We start from the raw sequence: 25,029 nt of genomic DNA, 5'->3' as shown, positions 1-25,029 counted from the left end.
GAACCAACCACGAGAATATAAACCGACAGCAAACCGCATTCCTTACTAGCACGAATGATGTTACTTAGTTTGGGTAATGAAACATCTGAAAGAAAACAACCCAGGTCAGAGAGCACCAAGGACCCCCTCATATTTTGAAGACTGATGCTGTACCAAACAATATACTCGTTAGCTGCAGCCATTCTTACCCTCACCAACATTGTCCTCTGCCTTGATTACTTTGCAATGAAGCATAGGAAGAAAAAAAAAGGGGGGGGGAGTAAACTCTCATTTTGCTGCTGTTTCATATTTACGTCCGCAACTGCGTAAATGTGCAGATTGCGACAGGGCAATGGGACTGGCCACCTGGATGGTGGTCCCGATGCCAAGTTTTCAAAGAAGAGGTAGGAATCATGTACTTTTTCGGGGCAAGCAACAGGATGTGCAAATATTGCGAAATCACTGTCGGGTGATTTCCTAGCCATACAGTAGCTGAAGCAAATGGTGCTTTGAGGGATTGAAATGCTATTTCAAAGTAGCCATTGTAACCTGGTAGGGGGGGGGGGGGTTTCATGCCCACTTGTCTGCGGGATGGCTTAAGAATGGAGTAACCCCCAAATACCAAAACTCCCAAGTGGGCAAGGATGGCCTGACCAAGGAATACAACTTTTCTCAATTTTTGATAGGTCTAGCTTTTTCCCTCCACGATTAGATGATTTTTCTTATGCTCCAACAGTTCCGAAAATGGCACAGCAGCCAGCTCTGTGTACTTTCTTCCTTCATGACCACATAAAGGAGAAGAAGAAGAAAAAAAAAAACCTTGCAGGAAAGCAAAGAAAATTCTAGAAATACAGGATTTCCTCCCAGTATATGTAAACCACGCAAGATACCAGTGTTTTTAAACTCTGTTATCAGCTTAAAACATCAGCAACACTGGCACAAATATGTCACTTATTCTTGGTTTAATTACAGGGCTGACAAATAAACACCAACACAAGGGAAGGGGGGAAAATCCAGTATTTTTTTGGGGGGGGGGGAAGCAAAAGGTGCAAGCTAATGTTTTGCAGTGGAGTCTCGGGGATAGAACTCTGCCAAAGTACTCTGAGGAATCCTCTTCAGCATCTCCTTGGGGAAAATACGTAGCAGCTGCCAGCCAATGTCCAGCGTTTCATAAACAGTACGGTTTTCATAGGGCCCTAAAACGATAACAGAGAACAGGGTCACACGCTGAGATCAAAATGAAACAGCAACACTGTCCCCTTGCCATCCGAGACTCAGCTTGATCTAGTGGTTAAGTCACCGGGCTAGAAACCAGGAGCCTGTGAGTTCTAGTCCCACCTTAGAAGTGAAAACTGCCTAAACTGTCTGTTATGCATGAAAGCTTATAATAAAAAATTAAGTCAAATTTAGTTAAAAATAATGTATATATATGTACTGGTTTGATAAGAGGAAATTGGATATAAATTGCAAATGGTGACTACGAAAGGAAGTTTAGAAATTCTGTTATGTATGAAAGCTTATAATAAAAAAAATAAGTCAAATTTAGTTAAAAATAATGTATATATATATGTACTGGTTTGATAAAAGGAAATTGGATATAAAGTGTAAACAGTGATTAAGAAAGGTCTAGAAACTTTGTTATAAAATATAATCAATTTTTTTATTTAAAACGTGTCATAAAGATGTAATGTTACTGGATGATAATGGAAACAGTTAACGGAATGCCATTGTTTTTTTCTTTAAATTTTGGAATACTTTATATAAAAGGATGTAAAAACAATTATAGTCAAATGAAGGTTGAGGTGTGATGACCGTAATATATAAAAAATATATTTGATTTAAAGTATATAACTTGATATGAATTGTAGGTGATGACTGTGGAAGGGATGCACGGAAATTTTTTGTAACCAATTGACACACTTTCTACAATTTGTAATGGAAGATGGTTTTGTGGTGTTTTTTTGTGTTTTGTTTGTCTGTGTTTATTCAAAGAAGTGAAAACTGCCTAGACGGCTTTGGGCCAATCATTAGGGGACTGTGAGTTCTAGTCCCACTTTAGGCATGAAAGCCAGCTGGGTGACTGGGCCAGCCACTCTCACAGCACAATCTACCTCACAGAGTTGTTGTTGTGGGGAAAATAGAGGAGGAGGAAGGAGTATCATATGTGTTTGCTGTTTTATTTGTAAAAATAATAAAGGCAAGATAAGAATAAATAAATCTGAAAGACAATCCCTACCCTGAGCGATGAAGTTCCTCTCAAACTTCTGCAGAAATTCAAGGTAGAGAAGATCATCAGAAGTAAGTGCTTCTTCTCCTACTACTGCCTTCATGGCTTGGACATCCTTCCCAATGGCATAGCAGGCATACTAGACAAAAACAAAAGACTAAATTAAAGAACTGTGAAGTTTATTAAGAAACACGTCTCCATATTTCAAGCAGTACGAGCTTCATAGGAATTTTGAGATCATTTCTGGCATGAAAGGCAAGTAGATATACTTGTGGTTTATTGGGATCCTACCTCTCATAAACATTGAGGGTATGGTTTTTTTAATTAAAGACTTATCTTCCATAAGTAAAAAAAAAATCTAATAAAGGAAAGAGAGAAGGAAAGAGAAAAGGGAAAAAAGAAAGAAAGGAAGGAAGGAAGGAAGAGAAACTTTTTAATGCAAGAAAATGGAGGAATTACAGACTTCTTTTAGTCATTCCACTTACCAGCTGGTTTGATACTTCAGCATGATCCTTTCTAGTCATTCCTTCCCCAATAGCAGATTTCATCAATCGAGACAAAGAAGGAAGTACATTGATGGGTGGGTAAATCTGGAAGAAGAACCAGGTTTTAACAACAGCTCTGAAAATTTGGAAATGTGACTTCCAGGGAAAGAAATGATGGACTGAAGAAGGCTCTGTGAAAAGCGAAGCCAGTAATCGTGGCAGAACGCAGAGATGGCAAATAGACCAGGCTCTTTCATAATATTCCTTCCTGGACAATCAAACCAGTGACTTCATGTATAACAGGCACAAAGCAGCATTTTACAACATGAAATACTAACCTGTCGGTTGTGCAGCTGCCTGTCTACGTAGATTTGGCCTTCGGTAATATATCCCGTTAAATCAGGAATAGGATGTGTTATATCTGCAAGAGAAGTTGCATCAGAACTTTGCAGTTTCCGTGCAAATTGAATGACCAATTATTGATATGTTTCATATACAACCTACTGAGCCACAAGAGCTGTGATGGCATAGTGGTTAGAATGCAGTATTACAGGGTAATTCTACCGACTGTGAGCAGTTCGATTCTCAAGGTTGACTCAGCCTCAAGGTTGACAGCCTTCTGTCCTTCCAAGGTGGGTAAAATGAGGACCCAGATTGTTTTTTGGGGGGGGATATGCTGCCTCTGTAAACCACTTAGAGAGGGCTTAAAACACTATGAAGTGGTATATAAGTCTAAGTGCAATTGCTATTTACATCTTAGTGTGTTCAAAGTTATGGTTTATTTATCACTGAGCACAAACTATAAATCCAGCCAACTTGCCCAAGCAGAAGGAACAGAAAAAGTGGTCCAAATACAAAAATCTACTAACGAAGGAAAGTTGGGGAAAGCAAGAACCACCAAATGCTGGGGGGGGAACCCTTCCCTTGCCTAGGAAGGCTGTGCAAAAAACTTCTGGAGTTACAAAACGCAGCTGCCCAGATGCTCATAGCACCAGTGTCTGAATTGTGAAAGGTTTGCCCATCAGGCTTAATCCATTTAAACTTAGCTTGCAGGGCGAGGTATCTTAGCATCAGTTGAAGGAGGTTGAGAGAAGCTCCATGACTAAAAATAAGCCTGAAAGAGAACTTACCATCGTTGGGCATGGTAAGAATGGGGATCTGAGTAATGGACCCGTTCCTGCCTTCTACTCGTCCAGCTCGTTCATAGATTGTGGCCAAATCTGTGTACATGTAGCCAGGAAAACCACGCCGACCTGGGACTTCTTCTCTGGCAGCTGAGACCTTTGGGAAATGAAGGCAAACAGGTTGGAATAACCAGCAGAAAGAATAATAGCTCTGCCCCCAAAGCTACCCTTCTCTGATTTAGCCCTTGGCCCCTGCACACCAGAGGATCCCTAGTTTTCATCCCTCTGATCTCTCTGTGAAAATTAAGACTGTTGCCTCCCCCTTAACATAAAGAACTCAGAGTCTAGCTTGGGTGTCTGCACTCTGGAGTGGCTCTTTGGGCCCTCTGCTGAGGCTCCCTGTCAGGTGATCCTACCACTGGCTGGCCCTGCCCCTCGCCCTCCCAGTCACTCCTCGCCTGAGAAGGTAAGGGCAACAGTAGCGGATGGAGATTTGCTCCATATTCCAGAGCGGGAGAGAAGAGCCTCTGTACTTGCCTCTTCCTCCGCCCCTTTTTGGTGCCACGTGCACCTCGGTCGCTTGGGGAGATGCACGACTTCCTCTCCGCCCGGAGACACTGGCCCAGCCCGGCTGCCTCCATAGCCTGCTTGCTGCTCTTGCAGCGCTTTGCGCAGCAGACTTAAATTTAGCGTGTTTCACAATGGGGGAGATGGCATCCCCTCTTCCTTCTGGAACCCATTACAATGCACAGCATCAGCTGGGCCGAGCTAGTGTTCAGGGCAGAGAGAAAGTCACGCGTCTCCCCGAGCGACCGAGGTGCGTTGCAGCCCCAACAAGGACCAGAAAAAGAGGCAAACACAGGGGCGCTTCTCTCCCGCTCTGGAACATGGAGCAACCCGCCACTATCATCCTTACCGTTCTCAGGCGAGGAGTGACTGGGAGGGGGAAGGTGAGGGGCAGGAGCAGGCAGTGGTGGGTTCAGTCAACAGGAAGCCGCAGCAGAGGGAGGAAAGAGTTTCATTTATCTGGGAACCTGTTAGGAATATAATTCTAACAGTTGGGTTGGCAATATATAAATCATGTAACAATGCTATACCTGTTTCTTTAAATCATACTGTAAAAAGTGATTGGTTGCTGTTTTCCTCAATCGGCCATAAGAGGGAGCCAGAACGATTGTTAGCTCTCTGTTCGTTAGATGCTGATTTGAGCTGAGTGCCGTGAGCTATTGTTAAGTTTTGCAACTGTTAGCAAACTTTGTGTAGCGAACTGATTATATGATGCTGGACTATGTTATTTGGATGATCCCTTAACTGAAAGACATTGATGACTGATTGAATTATCCGTGTATGACTTGGACTGTTTGATGGACTGATACCTCTATTTCCACAAAAGTAAAAGCCTATTTAAACTGCAGTGTCTCTGTATGCTGGTTTGTGTGTTCTCCAACACAACTCTCACAACGCTTACCTACCAGAACCTAAAACGGCTCTTGATTTAAATCATATGATAAAAAGCACCCAAAGAAGAAGAAAGAACAACCAGCAAAAACAACAACAACAACAACAAACAAATCCCAACCCTCACCTGTTTTGGGAAATGGTTCAAGAGGAGTCACGCATGAGAGAGAAAGAGAGAGGAGAGAGAGAAAGATGAGAGAGATGGAGGGAGATATCTGTTTCCCAGAGAAAAGAAAATACTGGGAGCCTCAAAACCTTGGTAGCCATGGCTGGGGGTGTGTGTGTCACGTGACTGAGTGATGTCGAGTTGGCGCAGCAGGTTTTGTGACTCCTAGTGTTTTCTTTTATGTAGGAAACAGGTCCAATAGGCTCTTTTGAATGTTTAAAGTTGCAGACTCCTGGTCCGGCTGATAGACATGCAACAGGTTTTCATGCCCGCTGAGGATCTGAATACCACACGCTTCTACTAAATGCCCTTTTGAATTCATTCATGCTAGATATGAAAGATAATAATGCCAGAATATTCTGCAGTAATTCTTCTCAGAAACCAAAACCTCCAGTTGCTTAGTTAATTTTGTGCCCTTACAAGTTAGAAAATTCAAGCTGGGGCAAATATTTGGCTGCACAGTTCAACAGTTGTCTAATCGATAAGGCTAAACATGTACCTCTCTCAGAGCTTCTGCGTAGGAACTCATATCTGTCAGAATGACCAACACATGTTTCTCACACTGGTAAGCCAAAAACTCTGCAGCGGTCAGGGCAAGACGAGGAGTGATTATCCGTTCAATGCTGGAAAAAATAATGAGCTCCATTAAATGAATTATGTCAAAGTGAAGGACTTGCTTTCTGTCTGAAGACTGTCTAAACCAGTATTTCGCAACCTTGGCGACTTTAAGTCCTGTGGACTTCAACTCCCAGAATCCCCCAGCCTTACTATTAAAGGCCCCACTTTTGGTAAGATGATTAATATACAAGACGAAATCCAAGAATGGAGATTCCAGTCCACTCACGTTGGATCGTTAGCCAAATTCAAGAACAGACACACGTTGTCCATGGATCCGTTTTCTTCAAAGTCGGATTTGAAAAACCGGGCTGTTTCCATGTTCACCTGGAGTCAAGGCAAGGAGATGAAGCCAATCGAAACTCAGCTTATGGAAAATATCACCGTAGACTTTATAAAGATGCCTTACTTACGTTCATACGTTTTTGTCCTTTTCCCCCCCTGATTTTTATTTTTTTAGCAAAAAGGAAAAAAAAAAGTTGGCAGCCATCTCAAGAGTAATGGAGGCGCCGATTTTTCTTAGCAACGAAGGAGAAAATAATTTTGCATGCATTTAATTACTTACGCCCATCGCGGCAAATACAATGGCAAAGTTGTCAGCACTGTAGTCGACCACATCTTTGGATTTCTTCACCAAGCCTGCCTGACGACAAATCTGAGCCGCTATCTTGGGTAAAAAAAAAAAAAAAAAAGGCCATGTATGACTTCAGTGTAATAAAGAGTTGATTATTAGGAAGGATGTGATGATGATAATGCTATTCAAGGGAGGGTAATTGCTTTAATACAGGTAGTCCTTGACTTGTGACTGTAATTGATATCATTATTCCGTTATCTGAGCCCACAACGTAGAACATAGGCAGAGCCTGAGGATGGAGTCAAGAGAGTAATCAGCCTACCGAGTGTCAAAAACGTTGCGTACAAACATTGCTTGCGTGCTTCTTGGGGCCGTCCTCCATAAAACTTCCAGGTTCTAGCATGCATGAATGCCCGATGGTATGCATTCGCAGGCTGGTTTTCAGCACTGCCATGCGTGTGAAGGGATCGAGCTCTGGCACCTGACAATCAGCTAGCCCGTGCGCATGCGCACAAAGGACAGCTGATCATCGCACGCCCATGCATGCCAGAAACCCGGAAAACAAAACAGGCAAGGCTGTGCATGCCAGGTGACATGGCTTCCCCATGTCACTTTGGTCATGCGTGCCATAAGAGTCATTATGTTCTCACAAGGGATTCAAGTCCAATTCCTCTTGAGTTCTATTAACTCTTCTTTAGCGCCAATTTAGTTCTGACCATTAGTTGACTAGATGCTCGTGAGCTGGCACGAACAATAAATCAGCTAAACTAGAATTTAAAATGGGCTCCTTATGCCTCACTTCCTGCGCAGTGCCCGCTTCACCTCCCCCTTCTCCAGACAACCCAGGAGGCTACATTCGGAGTATAAAACGCACCCAGATTTTCACCCTCTCTTTTTGGGGGGGAGGGGGGGGAAGATGCATCTTATACGCCAAAAAATATGGTACTAGACTGAGAGATACTTGAAGAACAGAGAAGGCCACATCTCTGAAGATTAGTCTTCATCTCATGTCCTTCAAGAATTTCTGCAAAGGGAGATGAGGTGGCTGTAAAAGGATGCTTCCACATTTCCAAGAAAGCATTCTTAGATTTCCCACAGCTTTTAAATGAAATATAATGGAGTTCAGCCTTCAGTGTGATTTTATCTTAAGGTTTTGATCTATCTTAATGTTTGGATTTGTTAAACAGTTTTATTTTTAAGCTTGTTTTTATACTTGAGTTTCATGAAAGACTAGAGAGTGGCCTCCAGTTTTTCTCTTCTTCATTTTGATCTGTCCAGGAGGAAGTGAGATGACTACTCCATAAAATGTTATTCAAATCCCTACCTCATTATGGGGCAATCCAGCAGCAGAGAAAATGGGGATTTTCTGGCCTCTGGCAATACTGTTCATACCATCTATAGCAGAAATGCCAGTCTGAATCATTTCTTCTGGATAGATTCGACACTGAGGATTGATAGGCTGACCTATTTCATTTTAATGGGAAAAACAGTCTGTTTTAGTCTGCATTTTCTAAGAAAGCATGACCAGCATTTCCCACAAAGAATATTAAAATCCAACATACACCCATGTTACAGTTCAAGCAAGTTGTCAAAGAAAGTGGATATTTCTGAAGCATCTCCATCAGGGGTGTCAAACTCAATTTCATTGAGAGTGGCATCAGGGTTGTGTTTGACCTCGGGGGGCCCGGGCGGGCATGGCTGGGGTAGGCGTGGACAGCTCAACATCACTCATGTCGGGGGCACCTGTGGTGGCTCAGGTGGGGCTGGGGGGATGCATTGTCTCCAGTGGAGGAAGGCGAGATCAGGATGAGTGCCAAACCCTTGTCCACGAGAGGACCCTTGCCAGCCATATCAGACTACGCAGAGAACCTGTGGATGGCAGTGCAGGCTGTCCTGAGCCCTAGGCAGCGGAGGGCAAGTGCCCAGCCCGGCCCTTGAGCTCCCAGGTCACTGGGACCCCACAGCCCAGCCCAGCTTCCCCGAGGGGGTGCCCGGCTGCGCTTACCTCCTCGAGGCTCCTTTTCTTGCTTTCCTGGGCCAGGTTGCTCATGGTGCATGTTTTCTTCCTGATGGCCTCCTGCAGCCCTCTGCCAGCGAAAACAGAGCCGGGGGGATGGGGAAACGGGACATGTTTTTGGCCGCAACAGCCTCGTGCAGCCTCTGACAGCAAAAACACACTCCATTTTTGGCTGCGATGGACACCTGCAACCCTCGGCCAGCAGTGGGGGCCCAAGCTCCATTTTTGCTGGCAGAGGCACCATGGGCTGGTCCTTCACTGTTTCTGGACTGCGGGTCAGATTTAAGGACCCTGTGGCCCAGATCCTCAGGGCATTGAGTTTGACACCCCTAATCTATACAAAGCAAGGTCTTGTGTGAGTTACTAACTGCAAGCACCTTCTTAGTTGACAGCCTCTAAAGATGGTGAAGTACTTTCAAAGCTTGAGGTCACACTGCATTTTTATTATTTAAATGACTACACAATGATGAGCCAAATCTGGTTCCTTGAAGATCTGACCCGAGAAATGTCCAGTTCTCATAATCACTTAAAGCAAATGAAAGGTTTCAATGCCTTGAAACTGGATCTTGCTATCATTGGGTTAGAGTATCCTTTAGAATACAAGGCCAACCTTTGAAAAGAGACAGTCAAAGAAATCTGTTGATTTTCTAGCTTGTGTAAGGATGTGCAAATTAGCCAAGATCTGATTTTAGTTTATGATGATTTGGATGCCACATGCCAATTTTTGAATTGATTTGAACATTTGGATGAACGCATGCAGAGAAGGTCAAACAAATCTTCAAATCAATCTTCAAATCAATCACTTCATTCACCGAATCCTCAAATCCATTGGAAACCCCAACTGATGTGATGAGATTGATTGAGTGTTTAAATCATATTTCATTCAACTCAATGTTTGCAACTGAACATTCATACGGTTTGGCTTTCCTGAGCTGTTTCTTTTATTATACTAGTCTACTGCAAACCCATTTCCTGTGAGACATTTATATTGTTATTTTAAACATTTTAAACATACCCATGATATCAAGGTAGTCTTCAGCCAAGACTACAGGACCTCTGTCTATAGGTTTTCCTGAGCCATTAAACACACGTCCTATAAAGATCAAAAGGAGAGAGAGGGAGGGAGAGAGAGATGCATTATTACCACAGAAGCTACCATACTGCATACAAAATAGATATCAGGACACATCACATATAAAGTTTTCCATCCAAGAAACAAAATCTGATACTACCAAGCATATCTTCAGACACCGGGGTTCGAAGGATATCCCCAGTGAATTCACAAGATGTTCTCTTAGCATCGATTCCCGAAGTTCCTTCAAACACCTAGAAAAGGGCAAATATTTTACTTCCGTCTTTTTATTGCAAAAATAGCATTATATCCATTATCATCCATGGCTTCCTAGCAAACATTTAAACAGAATCAAGATAGTTATGCTTGTCCTTTATTTTAGGCTCCAGCTTCAACAGCTCAAAAATAGCTTTATTTTCAGAAGACTATTTTGACGGGAAACTAACTCCAAACCCAACAGGAAATAAGATTATCTTAAGCTTTCCTTGTGACACTAGAAACTTTCCTAAGAAGCCTGGAGGCACACAGTTCCTAAAATGTTACAGCTCAATTTAATAAGCTCAGTGTAAAATCTTATGTAAAAAAGATATTGGACCCTAGAATAGCAGGTAAGAATACAGGCAGTCCTTAACTTGCAACAGTTCATTTACTGGCTGTTCAAAGTTACAATGGCATTGAAAAAAATGTCATGACTGTTTTTCACACTTACGACCATTACAGCATCAAAAAATCAGATACTTGGGAACTGGTTCATATTTATGATGGTTGCAGTATCCAGGGGGGGGGGTGTCACATGATCCCCTTTTGTGACCTTCTGACAAGCAAAGTCAATAAGGAAGCCAGATTCACTTAACAACTGTGGCAACAAAAATCATAAAACGAGGCAAACTCACTGAACAATGTTTCACTTAGCAACAGAAATTTTGGGCTCAATTGTGGTCATAACTCAAGATCTACCTATAAAAGGGTGTGTCCTATTCAGAGGTGGGGTCCTACCAGTTCGCACCTATTCGGTAGAACCGATTCGTCAAATCTACCAAACTGGTTAGAAGAGGTTCCACCAGTGGACCCGGAAAGCAGGCCACACCTGCAGAAGACGTTCCAAAATTTTTTGAAACCCACCACTGGTCCTATTACTTCAGATAGCTTATTTTCATTGCAACATTTGAAATATGACTGGGAAGCAATTTACCTGAACTACAGCTTTGGATCCACTGACTTCTAGGACTTGCCCACTTCTCTTCGTTCCATCAGGGAGTGTCAAATGCACAATCTCTGCATACCTGGGAAACTAAATGACAATAACGACAATCAACTAGGCCAAGAGATTTTTTGTTAAGAGCAGGGGAGAATACAAAATTAAAGCACAGAACATCAAAGGTGATCAAGCTCATTTCTTGAAATTTAAAGGTTAAATTACAACATGAAAAAACTTAAGGGAACACTGAATTGTTAGACGTAATTATAGACTGGTGGTTTTTTTTCCAATACCATTTTTACAAGCATTCAGCATGAAATTCTGACAGCCATAGCAATGGCTTGACAACCACATGTCGGTGAAAATTCACTATGGCATTTTATGGATTAGGGATAAAATTATCTAGCTTTCTCACCCCAGAAAAAAGCTGGCATCTATTCAGTAGCTTCCCCAAACTGATGTTCTTAAAATGTGATGGACTACAAAACCAAAATTAGATATGCCCCGGATGCTGTTGCTAGTCGAATATCAGATGAAAGATGCAAAAAAATAGAAAGAGTGGTCTAACTTTTCATGTTTGAAATTCCACAGTGAAATTTAAAATCCCTGCCAGAGGTTACACATTGATAATGCTTTTGAATTTGATGTGAATGTTCAAAGGCTTCTGTAAATAAACTGATCAGTTAATTGTCTATGAATGTTATTTTACTGCAAAGAATGGGATGAGATTTGCATGTCTGTATTGAACATGTTGAGAAATGCTGGGTCCACAAGGATGGTGTGGACACAGAGTCCATACATTGGTTTGAATGTAATTTTCATTGCAATATCAACCAAGTTACATTGAAATAGACAACACACTTAGACATATAGAAATACTTGCTATAATTAAGGAAAACACAACCACAGAAAACTGCAGTTAAATCAAGTGTTTTTACAAACCCATCAAATCCCAAATTTACCTTCACTTGATCCAAGATTACAAGCGGTCCATTAACTCCAGATACTGTTTTATATGCTGAAAAGCCAAAATGAAGAAAATATGTTTAAACAATTTAACGCACTCCTAGTCAAAATTTACACAAATTTACTAAGTAATAATGGAGGCTATGAAACCACATCAAATACATTATCCTTGATAGATCATCTATGGAAAAGAGATCACAACTAGCTGAGTCATATGATAGATATGGAATGCCAATTACAGGTAGTTCTCAACTTACAACTGCAATTGAGCCCCAAATTTATGTTGCTAAGTGAAAAATTTGTTAAGTGAGTTTTGCCCCATTTTCCAACTTTTCTGGCCACATTTGTAAAGGGAATCACTGCAGTCCTTAAATTAGTAACATGGTCGTTAAGTGAACCTGGTTTTTCAGTGAACTTTGCTTCTCAGAAGGTCGTAAAAGTGGATCACAGGACACCGGGATACTAAACTGTCATAAATGTGAGTTAGTTTTCAAGCATCCGTATGTAAATCACATGACCATGGGGATGCTGCAACAGTCATAAGTGGGGGAAATGGTCATAAGTCACTTTTTTCAGTGCTTTTGTAACTTCGAATGGTCATTCATTTAGTCAACTGTTATAAATTGAGGATTATCTGTATTGTAAGCTAGCTAAAGTACCCCAAAGAGATTTATTATGCCACTGCTTTTTTTGCCAAGGTTTGTCCAGGAATTATTTTACAACAATCTATTCAGAAAGGAAGTTTGAGACATTGTATAATGAAAAAACTTGAGAGACCGCCTTCTGCCGATTACCTCCCTCCGACCGATAAGATCGCACAGACTGGGCCTCCTCCGAATTCCATCCGCCAGTCAATGTCGACTGGCAACTACACGGAGGAGAGCCTTTTCTGTTGCAGCTCCGACCCTGTGGAACGATCTCCCCGTCGAGATACGCACCCTCACCACCGTCCAGGCCTTCCGCGCAGCCCTCAAGACCTGGCTATCCCAACAGGCCTGGGGATAAGCCTCTAATTTGCCCCACCCGAGTGTTGAATGTTGAATGCAAGTTGTGTTTTTATTACTTTATTTTGCTCACATATTGTTTATTTTGAATTGCACCCCCTCCCTAATGATTGTAAGCCGCCCTGAGTCCCCTCAGGGAAAAGGGCGGCCTATAAATCCAATAAAATACTAAAAATACTAAAAAAAAAAAAGGATGGGGGAGGAGGTGAAAAAGAGCATAAGGGTCCTTTACCATCCTTCCCAGCAAAAGCTTCAATTTAATCCCACATGACTGTAAAAGGAGAAGCACTTCAAAGAGGACAAGGGCTTTATCAGGCTCACAAGATGAAAGAGTAATCATTAATCACCACCATCACCCCAAAATTAAGGAAAGGATGAACAAACCAGATTATTTCTAGAACAGAATAACTGAGTAAGAAGCTGCATCAAATCCATAATTATCTAGAAATAAATCTCAGTAGACAATAGCGATACTTAAAATATACCAAAGGATTGTCCTGTGAAGGTCACACCTAAGCACAAACCTTCAAGGAATCCAACAAAACCCAGATCCAATTAAAGATTTGGTAGACAAGAGATTAGCCATTTGGTCAATGATTTTCACAGATCTAATAGCTACATTGTAGATCTGCTTTAGTTGCTGCCACTATTGTTATTGCTATTTACAAATTGGAGAGGCAGAATAAACCTGTTCTTCCTGTCACCCGGCTTTGTCTTTGTGATAATTTAAACCAAGGTAGCCTCCACACATTTTGCTCAAAAATTCCCTTCAACGTGGCCATTGGATGCTACCGGTAGTCCTCGACCTACAACCGTTAATTTTGTGACTGTTTAAAGTTACAAAGGCACCGAAAAAAGTGATTTATGATCATTTTTCATATGACTATTGCAGGCTCATCGGATCAAAATTCAGATGCTTGGCAACTGATGTATAGTTATGATGGTTGAGGTATCCTAGGGTCATGTGATCATCTTTGCAACCTTCTGACACTCAAAATCAGTGGGGAAGCCAGATTCATTTAAGAACTGTGTTACTAACTTAAAATAGCTAGTGATTCACTTAATAACTGCGCCCAGAAAGGGCCATAAAATGGGGCAAAACTCACTCAGCAAATGTCTTGCTTAGCAACAGAAATTTGCTGGGCTCAATTGTGGCAGTAACTCAAAGGCCATCTGTGCTCCCTTTTGGTCTCAGGAAAGTCAAACCCAGATTCCTTTTTTTTTTTAAAATAAAGATTTTTATTAACAAACATGTAAAATACACACACATAAAAGTTAGACATACACCACATTTATACAATACAGTACGAACAGGAACTTCCTGTTTTTTATAATAGCAGTCATCAATCGATACCGCTCACCTTATATTATTTCCCCTTCTATTGTATTTCATTTGGATTTCACCATTCTTAACCCTCTTATTTTACTCATAACTATTATTTTTGAGTTTCGTTATGTTCTTTTATTGATTTTTGTTTCTTTCCTCCATCCACCTATACCATTTATCCCATATCTGGTAGAATTCTGATTCTTCCTTTCCCTGGATTTCTTTAGTTAGTTTATCCATTTCGGCACAGTCCATAACCTTTCTTATTATTTCATCTTCGCTTGGGATTAATTTGTTTTTCCATTTCTGGGCAAAGGCAATCCTTGCCACAGTAATTATATGTAGTATTAAATACTGGATTTCTTTTTTGTATTTCACAGACATAATTCCTAATTAAAAAAAAAATAGAATGGAAACCTGAAGTTTTTTTTTTCAAACCCAGATTCTTATTTATGCAAAATGTCTCACCAGGTCATCTACCCCATAGCATTATTTTATTATGCTTCACATAATACATTGCATTTGGTGGTTGCCTTAATATATAATGTGTGAATCCAGTCATAATTTTAATGGCACAGTTTGCATTTAGAATTCTAGATTAAAACATGTTATCTAAGCAAAATTTATCACCGTTTATTTGTGCTGGGGATTACCATGAGGATGTCTCAAACTTAACTGGAAGAAAACTATTTATAGCAAACATGATAGTATGTTACCTGGGTTGTGTCAACACAGTAATATTTACATGCCTGGTGGATTTGTAACAAAGTTTTTGGTGTACAGTAAAGACATTTTTTACAATATCACCAATTATGTTGATAATAACTTGAGCTTTAAAGCAAAGCAATGTTGAAGTGTTTTAAAACACGTCTTTTAAAACAATTGGTCCAGGTTTTTTTTTTAAGCCTAACCTTACATGTTTTAACATTGTACATATTCTTCTGCCGCTCAAAAGATGTGTGTGGTAAAACAGATATCTATGGTGTGTGTGGTGTATGGGCGTTTCATAGTAACTGGAGAGCAATCGACAAGAGTTTTTCCTTCCTAATTTACCAGTTTGGGTGTTAGTTATATCCTTAACAGCTATTGCACAACTACAAACTATTTCTGCTAAAATCTTGCCAAAGTGCAAATCCCAGTCTCTAAACAGTCCCTCAAAAGATGTCTAGGATGCTGTTTGAAAGCAGGCTTGTTTTATTAACTTTGTAACAGTAAAGTTACTGATAATTTTCAGATAATATTTACAACATAAGCAAAGTCTTGCATGCAGAAACAATATACAAATCTAAGAACTGTGGGCATGAACACCCAATTTTACCCCAACCTCCTCAAATAAAGAGTTTGAAGTTAGTTAAAACGTGGCTTTCCAGGCCAATTCTGTACAACTACAATATAAATCTTATGATTAGCTCAACATTTTGTCTTCTTTTCCCACTTCTTTGGGGAGAAGGGTTTATTTCCAGTCAGTCTCAAACAATCTCATTTCCTTCCTGTGTGTTTGCCCATACAAAAATTCAAATATTTACTTTCCAGACTATAATAAGGATGCTTCTAAGAAAGCAACAACCAGCCACAGAAGACCAAGCCAGAATTCATGTGTCTAATATCAACCAATGCTTCCAGGTTTGGCCAACATTGGTGGCAAACACACTGAAGTTCTTTCAGCAAAGTGAGTTGCAGGCACATCAAATGAGCCTCAAGTATCCTATTCCAAGCTTAGTTGTTTATTTATATCCTAGTTTGCAGTACTATCTGAGAAAGGAATTGGATTATCTCCTGCTTGAATGAATTTCCTCAACATCCAACATCTGCCTCCTCATTCTTTCCAGAGATACACTATATTGCCAAAAGTATTCGCTCACCCATCCACATAATCAGAATCAGGTGTTCCAATCACCTCCATGGCCACAGGTGTATAAAATCAAGTACCTAGGCATGCAGACTGTTTTTACAAACATTTGTGAAAGAATGGGTGGCTCTCAGGAGCTCAGTGAATTCCAGCGTGGAACTGTGATAGGATGACACCTGTGCAACAAATCCAGTCGTGAAATTTCCTCACTCCTAAATATTCCAGTCAACTGTCAGCTGTATTATAAGAACATGGAAGTGTTTGGGAACAACAGCAACTCAGCCACGAAGTGGTAGGCCACGTAAACTCGTCCAACTTCAGTGTGTGAACTCACAAATGGAAGAATGGTCAAAAATCCCCATAAACACACTCCTGAACCTTGTGGACAGCGTTCCCAGAAGAGTTGAAGCTGTTATAGCTGCAAAGGGTGGACCGATGTCATATTGAACCCTATGGATTAGGAATGGGATGTCACTTACAGTAAGTTCATATGCGAGTAAAGGCAGGTGAGCGAATACTTTTGGCAATATAGTGTATCTCATTCTCTCGAAGATGAAGAACCATATCTAAAACCTGTACCCCTTAACTAAAGACATCTGGATGCTTGTGGCACACAAGGATTGACAAAGGCAACATTTTTTGGCTGATATGTGCATTTTAAATCTCAAGGGTTGGGCATTTTCTGTCACAGGAAAATCTTACATATTCTTACAAACAAATACAACCCTGAGTGAGGATAGCTACAAATAATGCATTTACTAGAAAGCAAAGTCTTGAAGTTATTCATTGATGCCCACTCTAAGTTCCCCTCTCTCCACCACCTAAGCTTAATTCTTCCTTCCTACATGGGCAGTCTTGCAACTGAAGCACAGGGCTACAGTTTTATACTGTAGAAATATAAAAATGTTTGGAATGCATTTTTGGAAGAAACCAATTCTGGGGGCTAAAGTATTAGATACATTTGCTACCTTGAGTTATTTTATATACATATATAAGTGTATATGTGTGTGTGTATGTGTATATACACACACACACACTCTATTCAACGAAGGAATTATTTCTAATATAACTTTAGTATAACATTTCACAGCTTCCTCAGCAATATCTTCTCTGGAGATGCAAAGAGGGGAAAGAGATACTACTAAGAAAAGGAGAAACTTTGCCTTCCATCTACATAATTAGATTCCTTTACCCTTGCCTGGAAATTACCTCTATAAAGGTATCTTCATAAAACAAACTAGATGTGCTTCTAAAAAACATTTCTCTGATGTTGGAATTTTTCTGTTCATCCTATTCTTGTATCTATATGTATCTATATGTGATTTTTCACTGCTGCAACACAGGATATCCCCATTCGGAGAGTTCCACAATTGCAAAACTGTATTTGCTGTCACACTGCCTTTGATTTACAGCAATGAAAGTAGCATCAAGAACATCCCTGTCTCGATCTGAATAGTAGCCAAGCTTAATTTCCCAGTGAATAACTGAGCCTATTTCACTTTACACCTGATTTAATTGCTTACATTAAACTTGTACACTACCTTATGCAAGGAGGACCATTATAGCTGAGTGGCAAGTTGCCAAATAATCAGCCAGCTCAACAATCTGAAGAGGTCAGCCTCTAGATTTCCTCTCCCTTCTGATCTAAAGGCAACCTAGGCAATTCCAGATCAGGCTCAAATGAATAAAACCAGCTGACTCGTGCAACAATGTTGGAATTCTTCCTGAATTAACTCTTGCTTCTATCTTTCCTTCATTTTACCTGGCAACAATAAACCTACACCCCAAAAGACCTGAAAGCCCGTCTCATTCCTAGAGCATTTCACACACTGGGATGTGAGAGCGAAACCTCTGAAAGTGCCAGAACCATCTTGCTTCCACTGACTGCTTTCACACAAGCCTGCTGTGTGTCACATGATTTTGAGGCTTAGCCAGAATCTATTAGTCAGAAGGTTGCACAATCTCTCACTCTCATTTCTCGTTTTAATAGCAAATGAGGATGGTTCTGTTTGAACCTTTAAGAAAGAGAGAAATACAGAGAAAAGAGGGAAAAACCAGGCAGGGAGAGAGTTTCAAGAGGGCAGCAGTAGCAAAGACCATCCGTCAGTGGGGGAACGAGAGCATACTAGTGGTTTATTTCATGCACAAATCAGCACAGGGTGGTGGTGGATAAGCTGACCAAGGAAAGAGAAGGCAGTCCATATTAAAAAATAGGGGAGAAAGACATGAAGGGGGATAAGAAAAAGTGATAAAATCATGTGAATTATTGCCTCAGATTAAAACCAAGGAAATTACAGGAGAGGAACCATTTACTGAAGCATATCTCCTCTTAAGAGAATGGGCATGGAGTGCCACAAAGAAGCTTATCTGAACCTTTGGGGGGGGGGTGGCATTGCAATATAGTCCACTCCCCAAATCATCTCTTCACCTTCGGAGATATTTTATGGCAATCTACCCTACCCTTGGACATTCAGTTCCAGCTAAGGGAGGCTTACTTGAAAATAAGCCATCCTGGGTTTCACTGGCCTTACTTAGAAGGAAGGGCTTCCAGCAGAAACTAGCTCTGCAGTGCTCTTTGTGTGTGCAAGGAGGGCCTAGCCGATGAGTTTGACGCCAACCTAGGGAGCATTCAAGGAAGAGACACTCAACATCCTTGGCGAGAAAACCGAGAGGTCACACAGAGGCTGTTCCTGCAGGATGACGGGCAAGAAGCAGGGAAAAGGTGGCAGAAGCCGGGCCTGGCTGTGCATGCACGGTCTGGTCTTCACTGCAGGGCTTTGGGCATGGAAACCTCTGGAAGAAAGGCTTGCGTTCCCTTCCCGGGCAAAAGCACAGAGCAGGAAGGATAGGAGGGGTGCCCTTTTGGATGCCAGGATGAGATCTGAAAAAGGAGGGGCTGCATCTCAGCCCCCCCCCCAAGAAGAGGTCCTGCATCGCCCCCCCTCTCCCGCCCCGCCCCCCCCCAGCATCATCACAACGCCCGGGCAAAGTCGCCCATCATCCCCAGCCAACATGGGATTTGCAATCCAATAGAGGGCGCCAATGTTGGACCTGCTGCACCCAGGAGGAGGATGCCCAATGAACCAATCTTAGCTTTCCCCCTTCCGGGAGAGAAGAAGCCGAGGGATTCCGGGCAAAGGTGACCTGGCGGAATAGCGCCCCCCCCTCCTCTCCCCGGGTCTTTTTCCAGCTTCACCGAGGACTGAAAGGAGCCTTGGCACTAAGGCGCTGCCGGCTCTCCCCTACTCACTGAGGCGGGGCTGAGAGATGTAATCGCGGGTGACGGCGGCCGCCTGATCCCGCGTCGCGCCTCCGCCGCTCAGCTCCGAGACGGCGCCGTTCACCATCCCCCGGATCGCCCGCATCGCCGCCATCTTGTCCCGTCTGGACTGCCGCGTGACTGCGCACGCGCTGATATAAGCGCTTTGCGTCACCCCCCCTCTACCCCGCCCTTTCTGTCTCACGCCAACCCGGAAATCGCCGAGAAGGAGAGGGGCGGGGCAGGAGGAGGGGAGCTGGCCAAAGTGCTGAAGCGGGGGGGAGGGGGCAGGAAAGCGCGAGGGAGACGCGCAGGCAAAAGCAGTGCGAGACGCAGAGCGCAGAGCAGCAGCTCCCCTGTCTGCAGGTGCAAAGGGAAGCCATAGAGGCGAGGAGAGGCTCCCGACTGGGCCCAAGGTGTTCCCTGCCCACCCCAGGTGCTACAAAGACAGGCATGCCTTCATCGGGGATCAAGTTGCATCAGAGAGCTGGGACAGTTAGTTTCCACCAAACCCTGGTACTCAAAGTGGCTAAACTTACCTTCTGTTATATAAATCCGCATCCTACAACAATGAAAGGGCCTCTAAGCACCTGCAGAGGGGCTTCTTCAAGTGCCACCTGTACAGCATAGAGAAGTCAAAGCTCCCAGTCTGGATTTTGCTATTTAAAACAGTGTCATAGAGCAGGGGGATAGGCATAAATATTGTAGTGAATTACTGTGAGGCAAGATGGATGGCTAATACATTTTGTAATAAATAAATGTCCTCGTCTTTAAAATAAAGGCAAAACTCATGTAAGATAGATTAAGGTAGCCTTGTCTACCTATCAGGTTAGCAGCAATCCTTTCAAAGTAAATTATAAGCAATAAACAGTTGCAAATAAAATACAAGCAATAGGAAAGAAAAAGATTTTTTTTTTACCATAGGAGAGTTTATGTCAATAGCTCTGCAGGTAGGGGTAGAAACAGGGTGGGAAAAGGCCAGATAAGCAAGTTACTGCAATGACTACCAGTCTCTTCTCTTAGACTACTATTATTCTCTTAAGAGTAGTCAGTGGCAATGAGTCCCTGCTACTGTATCTAGAGATTATCTGGGGCTGATGGGAGTTTATTGGGTTTGGGACAACTGTTTCAAAGAAATAGCACAGAGCACATTTCCCCCCTGAGAGCTAGTAAACAAAAGTAAATACTCTGACACCAAAGCAAGAGACAGTTGGAAACTGGGTGAAGAGAAGGTCATTCAGTCTTTTGCATTTGCCTGGCAGAAAGCAGCATAAGAATTAGAATACAAATTGGGTTTATATTTGATACACAGCCATCACTGGAATTCTTTCATAATGTCTTGACAGCACGAACTTTTCTTAGCTTTTTTTTTTGTCCTTGGAAATCTCAAAGGTTTTTTGCTTCGTTAGCTGAGGAAAGACTGATATCTCCATTGCTTATAAATTTCTAGTGTGGCTAGCATTAATAATAAAGGCAAGATCTTTTTTTCTTTTTCCACTATGATTTTGCATTTGCTTCCCCTCTAGCTGGGTATATATGTATAAAACTATGTGTTTTCCAATCTCATTCAGCAGCAAGTAGAAGCAAATAGGTTTACAAAGCATCCTTATGCCTGGTCACATCATTGGACTGCATTGTATCAGTCAATATTGCTTCCTACAGCATCCTCTTGAAGCCTTTCAGAAGCATTGGAATATGAAGCTCATTCTGCTGAGCATTCATAACAAGGATCTACTTTTTTATATGGAGGTTATACCTGTTGAGAAGGATGTTTTGAATGGATTTAGGTAGGGAACATTCTTGAGGAAGATGGGAATTGAATTTAGGACTTTCTGTAATCAAAGCAGGCCTAAACACTTGACCCACTCAAGTAGGATTCTTCCATGTTACAAATTCAGAGAAGCAGAAAAGGAAAGGATGAAGCATCATACTACTTCCCTTAATTTGCATATGGACAACTGGCTAAGTGTCATCCACTTCCTCCTCTGGAGGAGTGATTAATATGTGCATGTTGCAGACTCACAAATGTGTCCCAATGGAATAAATGTTCATGTGTTTGGTTTGAAAAATACAGATAGTCCTTGACTGACAGCCATACTTACAACGGCACTGAAAAAGTGACCTATGACAGGTCCTCACACCTATAACCATTGCAGGCTGCTTATGAATTAATTTTTCATGGTAGGATCTAAGTCCAAAATAGTCTTCCTCTTCTTTTTCTTTATGATTAAACAGATTAACAATTTAATTAAAAAAAACATGCACATCAATTATCACAATAATCACAATGGAGCTACTGAATGTTGCATACCTGACCTATAACTGATCTATAACCAATTGGACTCTCACTAAGGATTTATTTCACCCATTTTATTATTTTCTAACTTGAAGCAGTCATTTTTAAACATGTTACTAAATTGAATTTATCATTCTTTTACAAAAATAGGTCCTGCAGAAATTAGTGTATGTATGTATGTATGTATGTATGTATGTATGTATGTGTAATTAATTGGAATAACATAATGATTACTGGGTATTAATATAACTATTTTTTAAAATATTGTCTATTTCTATTAGACAAAAATTAGATGCAATATTCAACTCCAACTGTTCTTTGAAAGGACAGCTACTGAATGGCTCAAATACTTTGATCACCTAATGAGAAGAGAGGACTCATTGGAAAAGACCCTGATGTTGGGAAAGACTGAAGGCAAAAGGAGAAAGGGATGGGTGGGGAGGGACCTCTGCAGCCTGGAGGGCCTTCCGGGATGCATTGGTGGCTCATTTGTGGCCTCATTCCAGTCGTGCCCTGGGTGGTGGCTCTGGCCTTGGCATCGGGGTTGGGGTCATGCACACAGATGCCATGTGACACATACCTCCGCATTTGTAGCATTTCAGTGGACTTCACGGGGGGACTGAGTTCGGGGCTGTGTTGCTGTGGGTCCCTGTCAGCTGTGGGGTTTCAGGTTGGGTTGACCTCTCTCTTTTGTGTCTGGTGGCTTTCTCATGTTGTTAGCGCACAATCCGCCACCGACTTTTATTGCTACTCGGAACCACTCAGAAAGTTGGTTTGGGATGTCACGGTAGGCTTCCCAAAAATCCCCTAATTGATTCATGTGTATCAAGTCCAATTTCAATACAAAACTAGTCATTTATTAGGTGCATCAAAGGCAAGATGCACCTTTTTGTAGTCAAATCTAAACTTTGTTTTATTTATAGATGAACTTTACCCTGTTCCTTCCCTCCCCTCAGCCTGTGTCATAAATCACAGTCCCCTATGAGATGCACCCATCCCAAGCCAGCTGCAGTAATCTGAGATCCAACTTCAGCCGACAGTATGCATGGAATGCACTCTGCCCCCCTCTCTTACTATGACAATGTTGGGAGTTGACACTTAGAAGACAGCCAGTTAAATATGAGCCAGCAGTGTGCAGTGGCAGCCAAAAAAAACCAAACAATGCAATCCTAAATTGCATTAACAGAGAGATACAATCAAGACCAAGTGAGGTACTAATACCACTCTATAAAGCCTTAGTAAGATCACACCTAGAATACTGCAACCCGTTTTGGTCAATACACTATAAAATAAATGTTGAGATTCTAGAAAAAGTGCAGAGAAGAGCAACCAGGATGATTAGGGGACTGGAGACTAAAACATATGAAAAACGGTTGCAGGAATTGGGCATGGTTAGTCTAGTGAGGAGTAGGGGGAGACATGATAACAGCATTCTAATATTCGAGGGGCAGCCACAGAGAGGAAGGGGTCAAGTTATTTTCCAAGGCACCTGAAGGCCAGACAAGGAATAATGGATGGAAACTGACCAAGGAGAGATTCAAACTAGAAACAAGGAGAAATTTTCTGACAGAACAATCAACCAATGGAACAGAAGTTGCCTTCGGAAGTTGTGGGAGCTTCATCACTGGAGGCTTTTAAGAAGAGATTGGACTGCCACTTGTCGGAAATGGTGTAGGGTCTCCTGCTTGGGCAGGGGTGTTGGACTAGATGACCTACAAGGACCCTTCCAACTCGGTTAATCTGTAAACTGTAAGCCCAATCTAACCATTGGTTGATATGGAAAAGGATGAAGAGGAAGTGCTATCTACAATGCTTTGAGAAAAACTAAGAGTTAGGTAGATAATTTAGACCTGCCTACAAATAGCCACTGCACATAAGGTTCACACAGCAATATCGTTTTTAAAGCAGATAGAAAAATATATAATATAATATTTTGTTTCCTTCAAATGCAGCTTCTCCTGTGGAGCAACCCAGCTTATGTACACATAAGCAGAATACATTTAGATATGATTCTCTTTGCAAATTCATTTCCTCCCTTATTTTATTTGTGTAGGTTCTCTGTATGGGCGGATAGGCTGTCATCTTCCAGGTTATCTTTCCCACTCGTCTACAATTTATAACAGTATGTTTGTTCTTCAGAGGTTTATTAGTCTTATGGCTGATATCTAATCCAATATCTGAGTAATAACAGTGTCTGGCTCCTATTATAATTTGCAATGGCAATGCTACCCTCTTCAGTGTACATTTGGTTAACGTCAGTTGCTGCCACCAGCCTTTCCCTCTTCACCCCAGCTAAAAGGATTTCAGATGATTGATTCAAAGCCTTTCCATCCTACTCTTCAGCCAGTTTGCCTTGATGTTGCCATCAATTTACAATCCAATAATTTATCAATATGAATTGATGAACTGAGCTGTTTTTGCCTGTAAAGTTTGTATATATAAAAAAGCCAATTCGAACCATTTTTAGCCTTTTTCTTCTTTTATAATTGTGTCTATTCTTTCTTTATTTTTCTGGATTTAGTTAAAAAAAAGAATGAAGGGGAGGGGACAGAAGGCCACCTCTGAATTTATATTTACACTCTAAAGCAAACAATAGCATAAAAGGAAAAAGAGATGATGGGAAAGAGGAAAATGACCCAAATCAGGGCCAATTCTTAGGGTCCTATAGAATTTTTTAAGCACAACAGAGTACAAAGTGAGTGGTATAAATATAAAGGGAAGAGAGGGTTGTTTACTGCACCAGCTGAATATGTACGTATAGTTTAAAGATTGGAAGGGACAAAGGTTGCTGGCTTTTCAGCTGAGCTCATACAATAATCTTATTTCCTTTAGCTCTTTGCTCTAGCTGAATGCAACAGCTGCAACTGGGTTTCTCAACCATGGGAACTTGTAGATGTGTGTACTTCAACTCCCAGAATTCCCCAGCCAGCACTCAACTTCTGGGAATTGAAGTCCACATATCTTAAAGCTGTTGAGAAACATCAAATCCAGTGGATTATGGAGAGGCAAAATCCAGTGGAGCTGATTCTCTGCAGGGCTGATGCAGACTCTGCTATTCTTTTTCCCTCCTGGAATGACTGCTAAAACACCTAACTATGTTGGAAAAACAACAGTAGCATTGCTGCAATCTGTTTGTCAAAGGCTGCTCTTCCCAGCACAAAATTATCCAGATGTTTTGGTCTGTCCATTCTTAGAATTCCTAAACAATATGGTCCAATTGTTTGAGCTGGATGAGGCTTAAAATTGATAGATACTTCCTCTTATCCCTTTGTGGTTTTCCTCTGTCATGTTTTTCTTGGATTAAACTACTCTATCAGAATGAATTGGGGAGAATAGTTGTTGATTAAAAGAAGGGAATGAATTAGATGAAGGGTAATTAAACTTACATTCAAGATGTTGCTCACCACTGCCCT

General features: G+C 41.6%; 1 protein-coding gene across 1 annotated transcript; it reads right to left on the bottom strand.

The window, feature by feature from the left end:
* Positions 1-709: 709 nt before the first annotated feature.
* On the bottom strand, positions 710-19,456 carry ATP6V1B2 (ATPase H+ transporting V1 subunit B2). The gene is made up of 14 exons (XM_032229577.1): positions 19,312-19,456; positions 11,878-11,933; positions 10,910-11,008; positions 9,878-9,971; positions 9,661-9,738; positions 7,953-8,092; positions 6,620-6,721; positions 6,284-6,381; positions 5,939-6,062; positions 3,822-3,972; positions 3,030-3,112; positions 2,692-2,796; positions 2,216-2,345; positions 710-1,175 (listed from the first exon to the last, which is right to left on the bottom strand). The coding sequence occupies exons 1-14, from the start codon at positions 19,433-19,435 to the stop codon at positions 1,033-1,035; spliced, it is 1,527 nt and encodes a 508-aa protein (XP_032085468.1). The 5' UTR covers positions 19,436-19,456; the 3' UTR covers positions 710-1,032.
* Between the last annotated feature and the right edge of the window lie 5,573 nt (positions 19,457-25,029).

The sequence above is a fragment of the Thamnophis elegans genome, chromosome 13, assembly GCF_009769535.1.
Source record: "Thamnophis elegans isolate rThaEle1 chromosome 13, rThaEle1.pri, whole genome shotgun sequence".
Classification (NCBI taxonomy): domain Eukaryota; kingdom Metazoa; phylum Chordata; class Lepidosauria; order Squamata; family Colubridae; genus Thamnophis; species Thamnophis elegans.
Note: the sequence above shows the minus strand (reverse complement) of the source record. Positions and strands in the feature narration are given on the sequence as shown.

Bases quoted from the DNA above. Each gene is read 5' to 3' on its own strand.
- ATP6V1B2 (XM_032229577.1), bottom strand. From the start codon at position 19,435: ATGGCGGCGATGCGGGCGATCCGGGGGATGGTGAACGGCGCCGTCTCG. The intron at 11,009-11,877 runs GTAAATTTGGGA...ATTGTCATTTAG, and splicing joins TAATCTTGGATCAAGTGAAG to TTTCCCAGGTATGCAGAGAT. The intron at 3,973-5,938 runs GTACATGTTTAG...CATTTCCCAAAG, and splicing joins ACGCAGAAGCTCTGAGAGAG to GTCTCAGCTGCCAGAGAAGA.